This window comes from Gymnoscopelus microlampas (assembly GCF_963454915.1).
Source record: "Gymnoscopelus microlampas genome assembly, chromosome: 18".
In the NCBI taxonomy this organism is placed as follows: Eukaryota; Metazoa; Chordata; class Actinopteri; order Myctophiformes; family Myctophidae; genus Gymnoscopelus; species Gymnoscopelus microlampas.
The window spans coordinates 11833171-11855670 of record NC_139955.1 but is presented as its reverse complement, the minus strand read 5'-3'; the positions used below and the strand labels follow the sequence as shown (position 1 = coordinate 11855670).

General features: G+C 45.3%; 1 protein-coding gene across 1 annotated transcript in view; it reads right to left on the bottom strand.

The window, feature by feature from the left end:
• tenm1 (teneurin transmembrane protein 1) overlaps positions 1–22500 on the bottom strand; it is a gene marked incomplete at its 5' end in the record, with an annotated part of 403177 nt that overhangs the window by 151782 nt on the left and 228895 nt on the right. Inside the window, 4 exon segments of the mRNA XM_084041664.1 lie at positions 2918–3203; positions 10343–10604; positions 11578–11697; positions 15743–15980. Of these exon segments, the coding sequence (XP_083897790.1) occupies positions 2918–3203; positions 10343–10604; positions 11578–11697; positions 15743–15980 (906 nt within the window).

The window sequence follows — 22500 nt, the reverse complement described above, 5'->3', positions numbered from 1 at the left end:
AATTGTACTTAAGTACAGTACGTAAGTCAATGTACTTAGTTACTTTGCACCACTGAGGGCACGTATATAAAAAAAGAAAGAAGGGATCAGGCCGGAACGGGGGGGGGGGGGGGGGGGAGAGAGAGGAGATGGAGGTCTGGACGTGGAGGACAACCCCGGTTATGACATGGGGCCCTGCAGCGTGCAGACAACATCTGTGTTATCCCAGCCCGGGTCAGAAGGCTGACCACATAACCACAGAGTCTCTCCCGGGCGTCCTGCTTTGGACCGTGCCCAGCCCTCTCTGCCATAACCTCCACTCCATCTCCCCCCCCCCCGTCCGTCCCGTCTGAATTCAAGCAATAACAAGGAGGATGTTCTACAAGCGTATTTGCCATTATTATTATGTAATTGACTGGCATGCGTACAAAAACACTATATAACCATCCATGCCAACACAAACACAGTACTGTGTGTGTGTGGGGGGAGAGAGAGAGAGAGAGAGCGAGAGGACCAAACAATGAATGCTACTGTACAATACCCTTCACTCTATAGCTCCAAAACATTGTGTGTCACAAGGACTCTGAATAGGTGTGATTCCTCACGCCTCTCGTTGTGTTTCTTCTGTTCTTACACATACAGGGGACATGCCATGTACTGTATGTATGTCATGTATGTAACCTTTATTTAACCAGGAAAAATCACACTGAGGTATGAATGGAATGGAACATCATCCATTAACTCATTCACTGCTACTGACGTCATTTTTTCCAATTACCAAATCTGCCACTGACGTAAAAAACTTCATTTTGCAAAATATTTTTTTAAAACAAGATCTCACTGTCCTTCATCTCTCGCAGTGACACATTTCACTGTAGCACACCCGGATACGGAGATACGTCAAATCGAAGATTTTCGGTTCCGTCCGCTTCCGGTTTAGGTCCCCCTCTAAAACTAGTCTTTTCTCGGCTTTGCATTTCTCCGCCGTGGAATGCTGTTTAGCGAAGCTGTTTTGAAACTGCTACTACTGCAAAATGGAATGTCGCCGATTGAAAATGTCTTCTCTGGGCCACTCACACAACTACCCTGTGTGTCTACAAACAGTTGAACACGCGATCATAAGGGATTTAGCGAGGTCTGTGGCGAGGTGAAAAAAGTAAGTGATTCGACCATTTACATGGCGATACATGAGGTTTTTACAATGGGCTGGCGGAGGAGAGAGACTCCGCCCCGATCGGAATGTTTGTTGTTTGAGCGGCGTGCACGACTCGCCTGTGTGTTTAGAAACGATTGCACTTGCGATCATAATGGAAAAAAACAATTTGTGATTTTTTTAAAGTTATAAAAAACACTAAATCGCTGGCAGTGGGCAAACACAGCCAGAAATACGTCTGGCAGGGAATGAGTTAAAGGGATAGTTCACCCAAAAAATACTTTTTTTCTATCGATTAGTCACCCCAGGGAGACTTGAATTCATGGATATTTTTTGTCGCATTCCTAATCCAATAATTTGATGAGAGAAGGAAATGTCCCGGTTGGATTATTTTTCACTGGGCGACGCACACGTATCGTGTGTGTTTACAAACAGTCGGACAAGGGATCATGAGGGATATACATTTTCTGTGGCCAGTTGAAAAGGTAAGAAAATCGTGCATTTTGGGCGAGAAATGGTACATTCACATGCTGTTAGAAGGCATCGCGGTTGTATTTTTTTTTCTCTGGGCGAGGCACACACATAGCTTGTGTGTTTATAAACGATCGGACAAGCGATCATAATGAATATACATTGTCTGTGACCAGTTGAAAGGATAAAAAAATAAAAAAAAATAGCTGGCAGTGGGCAAACGCAGCCAGAAATAAGTCTGGCAGAGTTAAGACCGGGAACACATCTGTGTCATTTTAAGATTTACTTGGCAATTCAAAAATAGCAGAGCTCATAGCGTGGCATCGATGCGACGCGTTGTGAGCTTGTAGATCGGCTATTTTCAAATAAAATCTTGCGGGGAAATTATAATAAGCAGATCTGGCAACCCTGTACAACATTAGGAATGACAGAAGTCATGCTCTGTTGTTCAGCTACTACTCTGGGACTTTGTAAAGTCAGTTTTGGTGTCACGGGATTTAACTCGCATGCAGCCATGTATTTCATTCATGACTCACATTCACACCATTCAACAAATGCAGGGATATCGACGATGGGGCGCTGCTTCTTTCAGCATAAATGCCTTTACTTTGAATTGCGCTTGTGATACTTTGAACCTTTTATTTTACCGTCCGCTGCCTTTCACTGACATTTCAAACAGTACTCTCTCTCAAACTCACTACTTTACATTTAGTTCAAAGATTTAAACATGCTGGACTGTTTTTCAGCCTTTTTTCGCTTTTGAGATGCAGAATTCCTGCTGAGCGGCTGCCATTCAGTTCACAATTGCTGACTTTCCATAAAATGTGTCCTTTTTTATTCAGGAGGAGAGGATTAAGCCTGGAAACCAGACGAATCTGCCAGTGCAAAAAAATAAAACATATCCCTCGGCAGCTTTGGTCTGGCCCGCTCGGTCGTGATTGGATTTTCCTGCCCCCGAAGTTGTAGGGGAACCAATCAGGGCCCAGTATGCAAATGTGGGGCGGGTTTATCACCAGATGCATTTCTTAAAGTGCCCCTTGGAAATGCAGGTTCCACACAGAGAATATCTACGCAGTGATATTAGCCTGGCCATGCCAGGCTTGGAGTGTATTGGAGAGGAGCAATACTTTGACACCTTGACCCGTACATATTCCTATAAATAGAATGTCATTACATGTGTTTTGTGACACTGTATTTCTTGTATTTGTAAAGCTCTTTGCACAAACCTCCTTTGAGAATAATAAAATGGCTCGTCGTGGTTCACATTTATTATCATCATTCACTATATTCATTATTGCTCTTATATTACGGTACCTGTGGCGTGCGTGAGGCCCCAGACCTCCTGTCCGTAGACGTCCGTCTTGTTCCAGACCATCCTGTGCACCAGGCCCGGCCCGGCGGGGTACCAGCGCTGGTACAGCCGGCCCTGGACGGAGGCGCGCACGTGGACCTTGGCCAGGCCGCCCAGCGGGGACACGGGGGAGGAGGGCGACGGGGGCGTCAGGAGGACGCGCAGCAGAGACAGGTAGCCCGCCGCCCGCGTGCTCAGGTAGCTCAGCTTCACGAAGGACCCCGGGATCGGGACCTCCTCCTGAACCGCCTACAGAGAGAGAGAGAGAGAGAAAACGAGAGAGAGAGAGAGAGAGAGAGAGAGAGAATTATAGATGATACAAATAAGTTGGAAGTTGATGCGCTATAATTTGCAGTGTGGTAATTATGATTGGCAGGTATAGGATTAATTTTTTCATGTATTTCATGTTTCATGTGGGTGGTTTCTCAGCAAAATGGTAAATCGACTGCATTTACTGTATATAGTGCCTTTCTCCAAAGCGTCCTCCAAATCACCCACACATTCACACATACAAGGCACAACACGGGTCATTGGGAGCAGGGGCGCAGCCACGGGTGGGCATAGGTAGGCCTGGGCCCACCCATTTGTTTTTTCTGCCCACCCGAAAAGAAATAGGAATATATATATATATATATATATATTTATTTTATTTTTTTTTTACTTTTTTTTTTTTTTTTTTTTTTTTTTTTCATATAATATTCAGCCATTTTGATAACATTGTATATATATAGGTATCCGAAATCCATCACAAACCCGCAGAAAAAGTGTCTAAAACCGCTATTAACCGCAAATTGCGCTGCGCGCGCGGGCATGTGTGCCCACCCGCAACTTCCGAGGCCCAGCCTCGGCTAGCGTTCTGGCTACGCCACTGATTGGGTGCAGTTAGGAGTTCCGAATCTTGCTCAAGGACACTTCAACGGCCATGGGCCGGAGCCATGTGGGATCGAACCGGTAAGGATCCTTCCGATTCCAAGACGGCCGCTCTACCCCTTGAGCCACTGCTGCCCCAACAGCACAAGCCTTATCCCGCTCACTTAGATCATCTAAGACAGGAAGTCTGTTTGAAGTTAAAACATTCCCTGAAGCATCCTGAACAACACTTCAGCTGTCAGTCTAGACACTTCGTCCTCCTCTGGCTCCCGAGCAATAAACTCAGACCCTCACTCTGTGTTTTCCTCCACAGCCTGAAAACTCACCTCTTCAGTCTCCACCTCAACCCCCTAAACCATTAAGACCTGAGGCGATTCTTAAAAAATGTTTTCTAAATCCTAACAATTTTTTTTTTTAAATACCCAAAATATTTTTTCAAGATTTTTCAAAAATAGCAGATCTACAAGCTCATAGTGACAGATGCGTTCCAGGTCTTAATGGGCTAAGCACTCCTCTATCCAATGTATCACTTATTGTCATCTACTTTGATATGCTATACAGTAGTATGCTATAGTTACTATTTTACATTTAGTTGTTTTTTTTTGTAATTCAAATGTTTATTTATTTGTCAAAGTTATTTACGCTAGTTTTTGCTTTCCCACTAATGCTAAGACTTTTATTTAGATACAGTACATATAGTTAGACGTGTGCTAGGTTTGATGTTTACTTTGATGTTTGATTTCTTTGCACTCTACTTGATTATGTACCCGGCTGTTGTTTGTTGACTAAAGTTCGAGCCATTTACTCCCATTTCCCAATTGTATGTCGTTCTGAGTAAGTGTCAGCTAAATGCCTAAATTGAAGATGGTAAATTGTCTATAATTTGCCAGCATGCTAATTATGGTTGGCAGGTACAGGATTAGATATCAGACAGAGCTGTTAGCCGGGGTTTCTTTAGCACCAAAGTCACTCTGAAAACTGAATGACTTTCTGACGGGAGGAGAGGTGCAAATGGAGCCATAGCCATAGAAGCAGTTTAGACCAGGGGGGGGTGTGGAGCGCCCGGCGGGCCCTTTAGAACATAATTGTGATGGTCCACGGACAGTGCTTTCACGATAATAGGCTAACAAAAAGGCTGTGGTTTAACAATATTTACTTCTAAAATAGGCCTATTTTCTTTCATTCCCCCTACTACCCCCATTCCCACTATTATTTATCTGATGAAGGAAATAGCATATTGTGCTGGTGGTTAGGCTAGGCTATTTATGATGGCATTCGTCGTGGGTTGTCGATCAGATCACAACAAAGAAGGCAGGGTGGAGTTTTCAAACACTTACTGGGGGGGGGAATGTTCCCGGGGATGTCGGTATACCTGGGGGAGGGTGGGGGGCGGCCGCCCACCCAGCACCCCCTAGTTCCCGCGGCTATAAATGTCCACAGACTATAAATATAGTCTACTGGATGCACGGCAGCCTCTCCTCTGCCATGTTTGCTGATTTTTTTTAGTCCCGCCTTGTCCTCAATTTTGGCGCTTGTAGCTCAAAGGCGGGTCGTTAGCAGCTCAGAAGCACAATGTAATTCTGCCGTCAATGAGACCCGGTGTCTGCCAACTGAAATGCTCTCCTGTTTTAGCTGGTGTTTTTAAAAAAACACATTTTAGTTGCAGCCTGTGTGTCAGACCTTCTCACGTATATCTCGAGGACTGTCTGATCGATCGACTTCAAACTCGGCGCGCGTATCGCTGAGGACCAGAGGCTGTGTCGTGCTCAGGGTTGCCAGATCTGCTTGTTATAATTTCCTCGCCAGATTGTATTTGAAAATAGCCGATCTACAAGCTCACAACGCGTCGCAGCGCGACGCGTTGTGAGCTTGTAGATTTGCTATTTTCAAATAGCTGATGTACATGTTAAAGTGCTCATATGGCCCATAGTCGCTTCTTTTGGGCTGGTTTTCCTAGACCTGGTTGCTTGTTTCTCTCACATAATCTGGCAACACTGGTTGTGCTGAGTGAGTATTCGGTCGAAGCGGCCGATCTCTGTAGCTATCTGTCTGTCTGTGCCCCTTTTATGTCCATATATGGAGATCCCTGATGTCATCAATATGACGTTACAGTACGGCCGTCATGGACTGGCCTCCAAGTACTATGATACTGGGCACTGTAACTGCACTAAGCACTCCTAAACAGGTACAACGGATACGCGGACAACAGTTACAGTGCTTTTTCTGTGCAGCACTTTGTGACTTCTGTTTAGAAAGGTGCTATATAAATAAAGTTATTATTATTATTCTACATTCTTTATGCATACTAACCCACATGTGACCCTGGTTAAATAACAATAATGATACAACATTTTATTTACTAAGCGCCATTCGAAAAAAGAGAGGAGCAATACTTTGACACCTTGACCCCTATATATACCTGTAAAAAATGTCACCGTTTCATTGAGAAATGCTTCTCATAGGACCAGCGCCAGACATATTAACTACATCTGTTATGTCCTCCCATGCTAATGTGACATCATGCGCTCCTGGCGCTCTGTTGGATGTGCTGCGTAGATTGGTTCTGTGCAGCCGAACGCACCAGGTCATCAGTTCACTCTTAGCAGAACTTATGAGGCTCTTCTGTGCAAATTGCCAGCAAGCACACTGCTCTTATAGGTAATGAAGAGCTGTCATTTGATTGGCCTGACTGAATCCACCTGCAACACACCCACTGACAGCATATTAAGTGGAGAACACTCTTGTCATAAATTGACCCATTTACTGCAACGAATGGAATACAGTTAAACCTGCCACTGATGGCTCTGCTCTTAAAGCTAAATAACACTTTGGTAGAGGTTTGGGTTGTGTAGTTACATTGCCCTCACGTAAGTCCAAATACTGCTGAGATATCTTCAATAGTTGCTCTTGATTAAAGAAAAAAAAAGATAATTCAAACATATTCTCCCCATTGACTTGCATTGCTCGGTGAAACGGGTCTTAAAGTCAGCTCTTTTAGAACTCAAATGAACTTGAACAAAGCGGATTCTGACAATGTATAACATTACAGAACCTGACGCTGCATTTCTTCCAAATAAAAATGTCAACTTCCAGGTGATTTTACTATTCCGCATTGAGCAGCGTGTGAAGCTTGCTTCTGCCGACTCAGCGCCGTCCAATTTGCATGGCGATAGGGTGGGAGGCGGTCATGACTCATCCTCGTCAACACGCTACGCAGGAGGCGGTCCTCTGCGTCAGCATGACGCAACACATGACCTGACCCGACGGTCAGCCTGTCATCGCTGTCGGTCGGAGACCTTGTATGCAGTGTTGCCAGATCGAGAAACAAGCCCAGAGGCCCAAGGCCAGGCCAACAGGCCCAAGAGCATCGCGATGCGTTGTGAGCTTGTAGATCTGCTATTTTCGAAACATTTTAACTACACAAATCTTGTATGGGGGTCCCTGGCACAAAATGTTTTCAGATGGGGGATCCGTGGACAAATACATATTCATTTGGGGGGTCCTTGACATGAAAATGTTTGAAAACCACTGGTTTAAACAACATCAGGAAACAAGCCCAAATAAGCAACTACACTTTAGAAACAAGCCCAAATAAGCAACTACACCTTAGAAACAAACCCAAATAAGCAACTACACTTTAGAAACAAGCCCAAATAAGCAACTACACCTTAGAAACAAACCCAAATAAGCAACTACACTTTAGAAACAAGCTCAAATAAGCAACCACACTTTAGAAACAAGCCCAAATAAGCAACTACACTTTAGAAACAAGCCCAAATAAGCAACTACACTTTAGAAACAAGCCCAAATAAAAAACTACACTTTAGAAACAAGCCCAAAAAAGCAACTACACCTTAGAAACAAGCCCAAATAAACTACACTTTAGAAACAAACCCAAATAAGCAACTACACCTTATAAACAAGCCCAAATAAGCAACTACACTTTAGAAACAAGCCCAAATAAGCAACTACACTTTAGAAACAAGCCCAAATAAGCAACTACACTTTAGAAACAAGCCCAAATAAGCAACCACACTTTAGAAACAAGCCCAAATAAGAAACTACACTTTAGAAACAAGCCCAAATAAGCAACCACACTTTAGAAACAAGCCCAAATAAGCAACCACACTTTAGAAACAAGCCCAAATAAGCAACCACACTTTAGAAACAAGCCCAAATAAGAAACTACACTTTAGAAACAAACAAGCAACTACACTTTAGAAACAAGCCCAAATAAGCAACTACACTTTAGAAACAAACAAGCAACTACACTTTAGAAACAAGCCCCCAAAAAACAACCCGCAACTACCAATATACAAGCCAGTCGGCCGGCTTGTCAATATTGGCCGGGGGACCACCGCCGCCCGTCACTATGACACAAACATAACTATGCCCATATATGGGCATAAAAGGGACAAAGACTGACAGATACAGATATCTCTACTTTTATGTGACAATGTCATACAATGAAATATAAAACATAAATAGAAGCATTATATATACTAGAAGCTCGCCCCCGCTACGCAGGGGCTCGCGTCTAGCCCGCGGCCACGCCCACGTTGCGCCCGCGGCCACTTGGCAACTCATATAAGTGGCGTAGCGTCATGAGGGTCAGTGGGGCCGTGGCTCGGTCAGTGAAGACCCTGTAGTGCGGATGATATGTGGCATAGAGGGGCAGATTGTAAATCCCCAGAGGAAACATCCGTGGGCTACCATTGGTTCAGCGATGTGTGCGGTCGCCCTGCGGCCCCTCCTCCTCCACCAATGTGCAGTATTGAGAGCCCTGACGTCACAACAATTGGAGCGATGGGCACTGCACTGTGGTTGGTTAGGGTACACCTAGGGCCCAGGTAGAACCCAGTTAAAGCCTGCATGGGCAAACCCAGTTAGGACCCGCCTTGGTCCCACATAAACATGGCTAGTTGGGGCCCACCTAAGGGCCAGGTAGAAGCTACTTATAGCCTGCATGGGCATCGCAGTTGGGACTGAAGTGGATGCCGCTGACATTGCTGACATGGGGTCCATATGGTTTAGCCCACCTTGAAACCATATGGGAACTACGCTGGCATGCTGGCTGTAATGCAAACGCTGCATCATACCTGCAGTGTGTAGTTTGATGTTGTGTGTGTAGCAGATATACCTGCAGTGTGTCGATCAATGTCCATATGAAAGTCAATGCCCAGCAGTGTTTTTTTTCCCCAGCAGAGTTTCTAGTGTCTCTGTGTCTCTCTGGAAGAGGTTGCACATGAACTCTGCAGCCGCACTGAGGCGCTCCAACACAAACACTCTGACATTAAGCTGCTTCACACAACAAACATCAGCACCACGCTGCTGTTTGTCCAAAAGACACAATATCTCCTCTCCCACCGACGTCATGTGTTCATTTATCGACAGCCGTACAGACTCCTTTTGACACATTTTACCTCGTTTATCCAGCTCTCACTGACTCTCCACATCGGGCTGTTATTTTGCTGCGATCAAGTCAACGATGTGAGAGATTAGCTATCACAGACGGACGGCTTGAAAGGGTTGATAAGCACTGCTCTAATCGGAGCGAAATTATCTGAAATTACTACATGACCATAATGCAGCCTAACATGCGTTGCACGGGGCGGTCCTGCCATTACGTTAGTTACTGTAGTTGCTGTGGAGCTACATAGTTCTCCAGAAGACACACACAAACATACACCATCTACAATGGACGAACTGAGCAGCAATATTGACATTCACCACACGAACGTGCATTGTTGACAAAGTGATTGCACAGCCGCTGCAGGCATGACAACCACGTTAGCGTTAGCGACATGGCAGCTATCACAGCGCCCTGTCCGTCGTGCTGCAACTGCCTGTGATGGCTACAGCAGTAACAGCAAGCTGTCTGCGATGCCATTGTCTGGAGACTGCTCTTAGCGTGACACGACCAATGAGAGTGAGCGCTGTAGTTGTTGCTAAGATACGGTGGCGTCTCTGCCCCATAGCTTGTAGATCTCTGACACATGATTGGCGTAGGCTGCGTTGCCAGGTCTGACTTTGTGTCTAAGCAATGGTCGGCTTATTTTTGCGCGCCTTTGGGCTCGTTTGCATTGTGCGCACGGCAGCGCTTGTTTAGCGTACGTCAGCGCGACGTGGCAACGGACGTGGCAACGTGAAAGGTGATTGGCTGGTGAAAAGAAACACCCGGACGTGAATTTTGTGTTGGCGAAGTGATTTGCATAAGTATTGGAGCATAATGCGTTTGATATTAATTGTACATCCTGCAAGTACAGTGATGGGATGCGAAGCAGCTGGTGTCACAGGCAGAATATTGAGGAATTTTGGGGGAAAATGTGGAGTTAGTTGGGCCATGTGTCTGCTTGGCAATTGAGCACATACACTCGTGTACACTCCATGACTGTGGCCGTCAATTATGGTAGCAAGATAATATATATATAGATATAGATATAGATATAGATAGATATAGTTGCTGATATGAGGAGTTGGGGGTGAGAGTGTATTGACCAGAGCGGCGTGTATGGTACCTGGAGCTCCGGTATGACGGGACCCCGCTCGGCACATGCCCCGGTGTATCTGGGCAGAGGCGAGGGCAGGACCAGCGGGTACGGACTCACGACGCTCCTGACGTCGCATTTGGGCACCGCCGCTTCCTCCCGGGACATGGTCACGTGATCCAGCACCAGGAAGTTGTTGTTGGGGGTCCAGATGGGGCGTGTCTGCGGCAGGAAGGGCGGCCGCTGGAACATGAGGGTCATGGACATGGCTCCCGAGGTCACCAGGTCAAAACTGCAGGCCAAGAAGAACAGTGCGTGTGTGTGTCAGTCTGTGTGCCTGTTTGTCTGGAGCGAATGTCACACTGCCAGTAGGACACAGAAGTACTGTACTTAACCTCCACTAATTATTTATAACAACAAACTAAAACACTTTTTGTTATAGTTTTGAAATATCTAACTTATATTTCATAATGGAAGTCAAAGGGGCTCAGGCTGAAACCTTGCTGAAACATACATTATATTTATTAAGTAGCCGTGTAATAAGCGGGATGATTAAACATCCTGGTTTATTTCTCAACAATGACCACCTCGCCATCAATTATCCCTTGCATAATACATAATAATGTATTAATTAACGCATGTATTAATTGCATTAATAATCTAAATCTGCAAAGTAGCTAGTTAGTAACAAAAGCTGTCAAATAATTGCACTACAGTAAATACTTGACGTATTCTGTCGCAGTTTAAAGTCTTCTTTCAATTATCATGACATACGTTTTTGTAAATTATGCTCCCATTCATTTTAAAACTAATTATGAAGAAGGTATACTTCTACTGAGGGAAGATAGATTCCACCCAATAGCATTCGTTTTCCAGTTCCATTCGGGACCAGAACGTGGCTTTGAATTAGCTCAAATAGCGGCTTCAAAGCGGGTCTGTATAGAAACCAATGGGTGATGTGACGTCCATGATGTTTATGCAGTCTATGGTACTGTATGCAGTGTTGCCAGATACTGTGAGAGAAACAAGAAACCAGGTCTAGGAAAACCAGCCCAAAAGAAGCGACTATGGGCCACATGAGTACTTTAACATGTACATCAGCTATTTGAAAATAGCAGATCTACAAGCTCACAACGCGTCGCGATGCGACGCGTTGTGAGCTTGTAGATCGGCTATTTTCAAATAAAATCTTGCGGGGAAATTAGAATAAGCAGATCTGGCAACCCTGACTGTATGTGACGTGTGTGTCACCGCAGGCACAGTACCTGCCGTCCTGCCTGCTGATGGTGTAGCCATACTCTGGGTGCTGCAGGAAGGTGATGTTGACGCCAACCAGAGGAGAGCCATCTTGTAACACCACACTACCTCTGATGACAGCCACACGACTAGAGAGAGAGAGATAGTGGAGAGACAGTGAAGGGGGAGAGAGAGAGAGAGGAGTTGGTCAGAAATAGAGAGACACAGACAGAGGGAGAAGTGCGGAGGTTTTCCGGTTCATCAGGATTGACAGCGGGATGATTGTGGAGACATGGGACCCAGACGAACGTCCTTGTAGCCAGACAGGAGACAACAGCTCCATTCACTCTCCCTCCCGACAGCAACCACTTCCTGCCTCGGCACCCAACAAAAACCTGCCAGGGTTGGCCAGCGGACAAGCGCCATAAATACAGCCCATGCTCGCATGCGACATGTCACGTAAAGAAATACCCTTCACACGCGCACGGCACGCATGTGCGCACACACGCATGCACGCACGCATGCACACACGCGTTCAATTTAGTCTTTAATTAGCCACGCCCACTGTCGCACGCATCGGGAAATATTTTGAAGCATTCCCGCTGATATTTCCGCTAAAGTGTGAAATAGGCTGTTTAAACTGGGGGATAATAGTCGAACCGATAAAATGGAGACAGATGGATTTAGGATGACACACACACACACACACACGCACGCACACACACGCACACGCACACACACACACACACACACACACACACTGATGGATACTATCTGCTCCTCCAGGAGGAGACAAGCAGGGTTGCTCTGGGTGACCGCGTCGGCCCGTTTGTTACTTTTGCCCCGAAAGCCGCCATCGATTCCCCCTCCGAAACAACAGACACATAATGAATGTATTTGTTTATTGTAAAAGAGAGCGGGGAAGGGAAGGGAAGGGGCGGGTGGGGTTGGGGGGGGGGGGGTTGGAACAGGGTTGGGGCGGGGGGGGGGTTGGAACAGGGTTGGGGGGGGTGCAGCCAGCGAGGCATCACTTCTCGTTTTGTGTTTTTTTTTTTTTTCCTGGTCCAAAACTTTCTGGGTCACGGTGCCAACAAGATATATTCCCCGCTCTCTGGCGTGCCGGCCGAGAGGGCACTGAAATATTTATGGAGACACCTTTATGAGTGGTGTGTTACCGCATGACACACACAACATAAATATAGCAATGAACAAACGCCGGCCGCTTGTACTCTGACACTAAGACAGGCTGAGGACGATGTACCGCAGCACTGGGCTCTGATCTCTACAGGAGCACGGGGTTCCAGTCCCTGGAGGAGCGCGCGCACGCACACGCACACGCACACACAGGTTTGTACTTCTATACTTGTGAGGACATCAACATTTTAGGACGCCGATTTTATAAACGCCATTTTTTTCACTTTGGCTTGCCATTTTTAACCATAGCCTAAAGCCGGAAAATTTTCGATCTGCAAGCCCACAACGCTGTGGACACACACGCGCACGCACTCACACACACACACACACGCACACACACACGCACACACACACACACACACACACACACACACACACACACACACACACACGCATGCACTAGGCTTGGGGGGTATATATATATTATACCTTCATACTTTGCTGACATTTCACCTGGGTGTACAGTATATGATGGTATTTGTGTAAAAATGAATTAAGAGCTGAGCTGCTGCTGGTGGTAGAAGTCATTGTATCATGTATGACATTATCTATCCTGTGTGTAATAGGCAATTAGCCTACTTAACCCATTAAGACCTGAGGCCGATTAAAAAAATGTTTTCTAAATCCTAACGCTTTAAAAAAAAATATATATATATATAGTCAAAGATTTGCACAAATTTTCACGATTTTTCAAAAATAGCAGATATACAAGCTCATAGCGCGGCACTCGGTGCCGCGCTATGAGCTTGTATATCTGCTATTTTTGAAAAGCCAAAGAAATCTATAAATGACACACAGATGCGTTCCCGGTCTTAATGGGTTAAGACTAGTCTTGCTGGGTTTAACCACTTTCAACCTGCCGTCCCTATTTTATCATAGGTGGAAATGTGTATATATATATAATATATATATACACATAGATTGTATGCTTGCAGATTAGCCGTACAATGAAGCAGTAGGGCTTGCTGGCTTTAAATACTTAAAGGGATAGTTCACCCCCAAAATGCCTTTTTTCTATCTATTAGTCACCCCATGGAGACTTGAATTCATGGATATTTTTTGGTTTTTGTCGCATTTCTAAGCCAATAATTTGATGACTGGCAGTGGTTCCGGTAGGAGACACAAAGAGGTCCGCTGGTCATCAAATTATTGGCTTAGGAATGTGACAAAAACCAAACAAAATATCCTTGAATTCAAGTCTCCATGGGGTGACTAATCGATAGAAAAAAAGTACATTACTTGGGTGAACTATCCCTTTAAGGCCCATAGAATAATGAAACGATAGGAAATAAATAAGCAGCCTTCTCCCATAGATTCAGCATACCATGGTGGAGGACATGTTGCCACATCAGTGGTCTGAATGGAGATGATGTCAGGTGACAGACTAGACTGGCAGCTGAATAAAATCCTGAGGCTAATACGTTGCTTTTGTAGTTGGAAGTTATGTGGCAATACTTTCAAGATTCCATGCCTAGTCATATTTAATCTATTTGCTAGGAAACCGATGGAGCAGAACTGACCAGCCAATTATTTATGTTATACCTCCAAATCATTATTTGGTTGGCTATCAGTTTCATTATCACTATCAGTTTACTAGAAAGTGCAGCTTTATCTCTATTTTTGAGGGGACTGAAAATCATATAAAAATAAAAATCAAGGAATACCATACCTTCTTATCATTGCTATCAACTCGGTTGGCATGGCAATAATATATTGAAACACACTGCCCACGACTAGCGCAAACGCGCACACGCACGCACGTGCACACACACAGTATACTAACACAACCTTTGATGCACACACAGAAATTGATACTGCCCACGACTAGCATGCACGCACACGCACGCACACGCACACTGAATGAGTGGCCGTTTTAATGGGGTTAATAATGGCGTATATGTGAGCTTGTGCGCGCATAGGATGACTCAAGGACACGGGTATCAAAAGAAATGGTTATTCACAGCCATTGTAGACGCTGGTGCAGGACAACAAAGATGCACAACAGGAAGAAAAGACGTCCGCACAGACAGTGTGGACTTCTTTTATTCTCGTCAAGGACACGGGTACACACACACCCACTAGATATGCAAACACACGCATACACACGTAACCACAACATGCGTGCACGCACGTATATACGCACGCACGCACCCACACACAAATACTCAACAATACCCCTTCCCCCAGTGGTGGTAAAGTAGTACATTTACTCAAGTACTGTAGTAAAATAGAGTAATAAAGTAATTAAATATGTCAGTACTTTTACTTCTGCTCCACTACATCTCAGAGGCAAATATTGTAATTTTACTCCACTACAATTATTTGAAAACTTTAGTTACTATAGTTACTTGGTAGATTTGTATTATTATTACAAATCATACATTAACCACTTCAGCCCTATATACATTTCGGCAATTTGAAAATAGCCGATCTACAAGCTCACAATGCGTCGCATTGTGAGCTTGTAGATCGGCTATTTTCAAAAGATCTTCATACATTTTAAAAGTTGTGAAATGGGACAGTCTTCATAATGAGTACTTTCTACTCTTGGTACTTTAACCCATTAAGACCTGGAACTGTCATTTTTAGATTTGAGCTAAAAAGCATTATTTTACACTTTGGGCTATTCAAAAATAGCAGATATACAAGCTCATAGCGCGGCACCGAGTGCCGCGCTATGAGCTTGTAGATCTGCTATTTTTGAAAAATCGTGAAAATGTGTGCAAATCTTCTGAATATATATATATTTTAAAGCGAACATTTTTAACTCAAATCTTTGCTTCTGGGGGGTCCCTGGAACAAATATTTTGATGGGGGTCCGCGGCCAAATACATATAATTTTGGGGGTCCTTGACATGAAAAAGATTGAGCACCACTGATATGGAAACATACATTTTGATTCCCATACTGTCGTACTTTTACTCAAGTCAATTTTGAATTCCGGACTTGTACTTGTAACAGAGTATTTCTACATCGCAAAACGAGCCTCGAGCCTCTCACCTGGTGTCGAAGGGCACCTCTCCCGGCAGGGTGTGTGTGGCGGTGTTGCCCAGGAGGAAACGCACGCGCTGGTAGAAGCTGTGCGTGTGCGGGCCGGCGGCGGGGGAGGGGGGCGCGGTGGGGGGAGGGGCGTTCCTCTGCAGCAGGGCCAGCGGGTCGGCGGAGCCCTGGCACAGAGCGTCGGAACCGCAGCTCACCTGCTCACAGCAGTCCGGGTCCACGCAGTCCACCAGGCCGTCTGAAACGCAACACACACACACACACACACACACACACACACACACACACACACACACACACACACACACACACACACACACACACACACACACACACACACACACACACACACACACACACACACACACACACACACACAATTAATGCAGATGCGTTTGATGTGGAACGTAATAGTTTTCTTTGCACAATACTTAAGTACAGTACGTGTCCATTTACCCTGTCATTTGTTGAATAGGTTCATGACATTTACTCTGATCTTGCACTTCTAATCTTGCCTTAATTGTAATTGCATGGCAAGAGTTGACAATTAAATTAGCCCACACACTCAGGCTTTGGTGCACGTGTCGACAAACAGAGTTGCAAAACCACACACACACACACACACACACACACACACACACACACACACACACACACACACACACACACACACACACACACACACACACACACACACACACACACACACACACACACACACACACACACACACACTTGGACATTCACGCATAAGACACAGCCTACGTGCTGTAAAGAGTAGCAAATTATGAGGTGGTTCGTTTGTTGCAAACAAGCCATCCACTTAAATCTACACTGTTCATTTAATCAAGACATTAAACAGTTATTAAACACAGGCAGCAGAGAAAGAGAGACAGTGAGATATGGGGGGAGAGAGAGAGACAGTGAGAGAGAGAGAAAGAGAGAGAGTTAACAGAGGGAGAAGGTCACACGTGTGCGCGCGCACACCCACACACCCACCCACCCACACCCACACACACACACACACACACACACCCACACACCCACACACCCACCCACACACACACACACACACACAGTGTAACAGCTGTCCAGAGGTACAGATTTGTAGAGCTGGTCAGTGAGCCATAGACTCCACATCACTCCCATCACACTCAGCAGACTCCATCAAATGTGAACGACGCGGACCCATCGTGAAAACTTCACGCGGCTACAAATCACACCTATATCACCAGTATCGCTCCACAGAGCTTTTTCACGGCAGCCATATTGTCATGAATAGTGTCATGTGTAATGTTGCTCCCTTCACAGGTGTTACCAATGATACTAATTAATTATCCATTAGGAACCCAGGACACTATAGTGAGCCTATTGTGGGGTAAACATTTGCCCCAAACAGAGGAGAGATTTGATGTAGAGGGGAAAAGGAATGGGCCAAGGATAATAAGAATATATAACATAACATGGACCCCACACCTTTCTGTACTTTTTACTTCCACTCCACTACATCTCAGAGACAAATATTGTGCTTTTACTCGCCAACAATTATTTGAAAACTTTACTTACAAGTTACTTTGTAGATTTTGATTATTTATTGTTACAAAACATACATTAACCACTGCAGCCCTATATACATTTCGGCCATTTGAAAATAGCCGAAAATAGCCGAAAAGTATATACTTTTATACTTACAGTAGGTGACTTTGGCCAGTTTCACATTCAAAACCTTTGCATCATGCATGTCACACAAACAGAACGCGGCACACAGCACCAATGGATTGTGGAAGTTAAATGGTGGATTTGTGAACAAACTTGTTTTATCAACAAAAACACATCGCATTCTGTTTGTGCGACATGTCATGCATGATGCAAAGGCTTTGAAAGTGAAACTGGTCAAAGTACCTGGCCACCTGCTGTAGGGTTGCATTGGTTAAGACCTATATACATTGTTGTTAATTCCTATCATTGGCGACACCTAATACTATTACACAACTATTCATGTCAATATGGCTGCTGTGTGGAAAAAAAAGTCTTTTGTGCTGAATAAAAGTTCATGGTAAACAATGAGCTGATGGGGCAGTGGGGAGGCAGAGGGCGGGGGGGGGACGCCACAGCGCAGGCTGGCATTTCTGCTTCCCCATTTCATGGCTGTGTGTGAAAAGGCAGGAAATGGAGCTGACATTTAAATGTATCTGACCGCCGAGACCAGGAGAGTGAAAGGCCAACAATAGTCTATTATAACCTCCGTGCAGGGCGGAGGAACGCGGCGCGGCGGCCTATATTTCAACAAGACGCACCACTCCACATTCATAGCACAGCATTAATTGCATTTTATTCTTTTTGTTCTCGCAAAACGAAACGGCAGGACAAAAGAGACACAGTACTGTAGATTATTCTGAGGGTATTGTCCTTGACAGGGAAAGCATTATTATGCTGTCCTATTTTCTATGATTACTGCAGCACCAAGCTCTGAAAAACTGCAAAGTGGTTTATTTTCTCTTCCCCCCCCCCCCCCCCCCCAAAGTATGTCTAAGCTAAGTAACAGTGATTGGGTTACAGAGATATAAAGGGTTCTCCTTTTAAAGTATGCAAGCGTTTTTTATGCGATTAAAAGGTGGATGGAAATGTGAAAGTCTTGCGATATTGGTCGGGAGACGTTGATTCTGTGGCAAATATTTATTTAATTCATCAAGGGAATTGCGTAACAACTTTTATATGGATGTTGCATTTTTTCCAAACTCTTTCATATATGTATGAGTGTGTGTATTGTGTGTGTGCGTGCATGCGTGCGAGAGAGAGAGAGAGAGAGAGAGAGAGAGAGAGAGAGAGAGAGAGAGAGAGAGAGAGAGAGAGAGAGAGAGAGAGAGAGAGAGAGAGAGAGAGAGAAGAGAGAGAGAGAGAGAGAGAGAGAGAGAATATGGCTGACAGCCTTTACAATCAGCGGTTCGGAGTCTTTTCTTTGATGAAAGCAGCATCGCGTCGGCCATCTCTCCCATCCAGAGGGGGGGGGGGAATAATTGAGCAGCTCCTCAAAACCTTGTCTTTATTCTGTGATTGCATATGATAGCATCTCTCCATCTATCGCTCTCATGCACTCACACCCTTCAGATGCAAGTACGCCACATCACACTCTGGTGATTATGTCTGAGAGAGAGAGAGAGAGAACACGCAGTACAGTACAGTACAGTACAGTACAGCGTGTGCATCATTACAGACGTGGGAAGAGAGAGAACGTGAAAAAAAGATGAAAAGACAAAGGAAAGTGTGAACAGTCTGCGGGAGGGCTTTGTTAGTCAGACTGTGGTATCTTAACCCATTAAGACCTGAGGTCCTACAAAAATGTCTTCTAAATCCAAATGCTAATGTTTCTATATCAGTGGTTCTCAAACTTTTTCCTGTCAAGGACCCCCAAAATGATACGTGTTTGTGCGCGGACCCCCATCTCAAAACGTTTTGTTCCAGGGACCCCCAGAAGTAAAGATTTCAGTTAAAAAGGTTTGCTTTAAAACGATATATATTAAAAGATTTGCACACATTTTCACGATTCTTCAAAAATAGCAGATCTACAAGCTCGTAGCGCGGCACTCGGTGCCGCGCTACGAGCTTGTATATCTGCTATTTTTGAATAGCCCAAAGTGTAAAATAATTCTTTTTTAGCTCAAATCAAAAAAAGGGACACAGATGCGTTCCAGGTCTTAAAGGAATAATCAACTCCAAAGTGGGGGGAATAACTGCAAATGTGCCTTTATGGGTGTAAAGCACGTTCTTTCCCTTCAGGAGGGGGTTTCATCTATATTCATACGCCGTATCATAAGGACGTAAAGAGGAAAACAAAATAATTATGGTGGGCAAGGCGGGGGGGGAGGGGGAGTAATTTGTTTTCTTTCACACGAGGACAATTACCTCTCTCTCTCACCGCTACACCCGGCCGTCACCGCTCGCCCCACCCGCCCACCCCGCTCGCTCATCCACCAGAGAGACGGAGAGACGCGAGAGGTGAGAGGAAATTAGCCGTTTTGAAAGACACGGCTTTGTTTTGCGCCCCGGATGCAGGTCAGTAAATAGTTGAGCCTGATTGGGAAATGATAGCTATGCTTTATGCACACGCACAAAAGGCAAGGGGGAGTTTTATTCGACTCGCCGCGGGGAGTCCACTGGCGTAAAAAACAAAAAAAGGGGACATTCAACGTGACGACGTGTGCCCACGCTTTACAATGTACAATTACATTCACACCGTCATGTCACACGTTTGATGGTGGTGGAGGCAGCCATGCACACAAACCCAACAACCTGCTCAGCAGCATGGAGTCAGTCAGGGGTTTCGGTTTCTTTCTCAAGGACACTTCGACACGGAGCTGGGAGGAGCGGTGCAGGGATGGAAGCGAGGAACCCTCTGATTCACAAAGCAGCCGCTCTCTAGCTCCTGGGCCACTGTAGTAGTCGTAGTAGTGGTAACAGTATATTTGGGGTAGCACTGTAGTAGCCCTGTTTGATACCTCCCTCTCCATAGTCTGGGAGTCTGGGCGTCGGAGCTTGGACAGCAGGGGGCGCGGCCACTGCGTTGTGATTCAAATCAACAGCCAATGAAGAAAAGGGGGCGGGATCCACATGCAGTGGGTGTTGCATCTAAATAGGATCGACGGGAAGCAATTTCCCAGTGAGAAATTGCGGCCGCCATTGTTGTGTAATGCTGTTTGCCTCTCGTCGGACTGTTTAGACGAGTTGCACAGCTCTCAGACCGGTAAGAGGCGTGTCCGCTCAGATTCTGAGCGTTAGTTACATCCCGCCCACAAATACCAGGGCTCTGGCCCAGAAGTTTCCTCGCCAGAGCTGGCGAAAACTTCTGGGAACTCAGATTACCCTCTCCACGATAGCTCCGAGATGAGGTCCCGCGCTGTACCGGCTCCCGGCAAAGGTAGAGTCCGTCCAAACGCAGTGAAGATCACCTTATTAACTCTTTAACTGCCAGAGTAATAGTGTAATAGTGTCACCCCAGTGCCAGCAAAAAAAACTAGTGTTTTTACCTACCTTTGAAAAATCATCTCATTACACGCACAGGAAAAAGATTGTCCCTTCCCGGTAATCCATTGCACAGCTGTGGCCAGTTGAATGAGGCTTGTTTTTGCCGTTAAAAAAACCAGCAAACGTAATGTATAGCGTGGCACTCGGTGCCGCGCTATGAGCTTGTATATCTGCTATTTTTGAATAGCCCAAAGTATAAAATAATGACTATAGCTAAAATCTAAAATGACACAGATGCGTTTTCCGGATTGAATGGGTTCATAAGCCACATCCCAAAACATAGTGCTCCTCCACTCATCCGTAGTGCGGGGGGGGGGGGGAAGAGGGAGGGCCGTAATTACGAGAGAATGGTCACAAAAGCCTGCTGTGATCATATCTGAAATACTGCGGGTTGCAGTTCATTTGAATCCGTCCCCCTTGGTGTTCAGTAGGCCAAATAAATCAGGTCATAACAAAGCATGTGTCTTTTAGAAAATCTGCATCATTCTGCATCCAGCATCTCAGTCACAGTTAGTACAAGAGGTGTATGGTGAACTACTGGTAGAAACTGGTGTTGTATGTATTATGGAAATAATCGGTTATTGGATATCTGCCCAAATTTGTCCCTATGTACTGTATTAGTATTAGTGATAGTGGTTGTAGTAGTAGTGGTAGAAGTGGTGGTAGTTGCGACCGTAGGTCGCACTTACTACAGAAAGCTGCTCCAGGTGTCCGTCCGTCACTCCGTCACTCCGTCACACACGTCACACTTTTGCCCTGCTCATATCTCCGCACCCATTGCCCCGATCCATGCCACATTTTGCACACACACTCCTTACCTGCCAAACTACACCCTCCAAGGACCCCCGGAGCTCCAGGGACCCCCAGCTGCCTCGGGGACCCCCAAGTGTAAAAAATGAGCACATGTGGAAAAATTACCAAATGACCACCCCAACGGGGCTGCTCACGGGGCATTCCCGGGGACCACCCACTCCTGGTGCTCCAGAACGGATGCAAAAGTGGTGGCGCCCCCAGTGGAGGACCCCCTGCCACTGCAGCTCACATAAAATGCCGTAACTCGGGGGCTTGCCCCCCACAAACAATCCCTCCTTTCCCCTATAAACACACTCTCTCTCCCACACCACACACACACACACCAACAGCTCTTGCCTGCACACCTTTGCTTTTGGTCTGCCATACGACTGCTGAAACCTTCCCGCAGCTTTTCTACATGTGACCTACGGTCGCTTATCTCCCGATTAGGGAGTCTTACTGGTGGTAGTGGTAGTAGTAGTAGTACTTGTAGATCTGCTATTTGTTTTTTGAAAAATTGTGAAAATGTGTGCAAATCTTTGAATGTATATGTTTTTTAAAGCGAACATTTTCACTCAAAGCTTTGCTTCTGGAGATTCTACAAATGTCCTCTAAATCCTAACAGTTTTTCTTTGAAAAAAATACTTATGTTGCTATAATATCAGTGGTTCTCACACGTTTTTCAGGTCAAGGACCACCCAAAATGATATGCATTTGTCTGCGGACCCCCATCTCAAAATATTTTGTTCCAGGGACCCCCAGAAGCAAAGATTTTAGCTAAAAATGTATATGTCATATTCAAAGATTTGCACACATTTTCATGATTTCACAAAAAAAAGGCACTTATGCCGCTCTATGAGCTTGTATTATGTGCTATTTTTTTTAAAGTCAAATAAATGACAGAGATGCGTTCCCAGTGTTAATGGGTTAAAAACTGCAGCAGT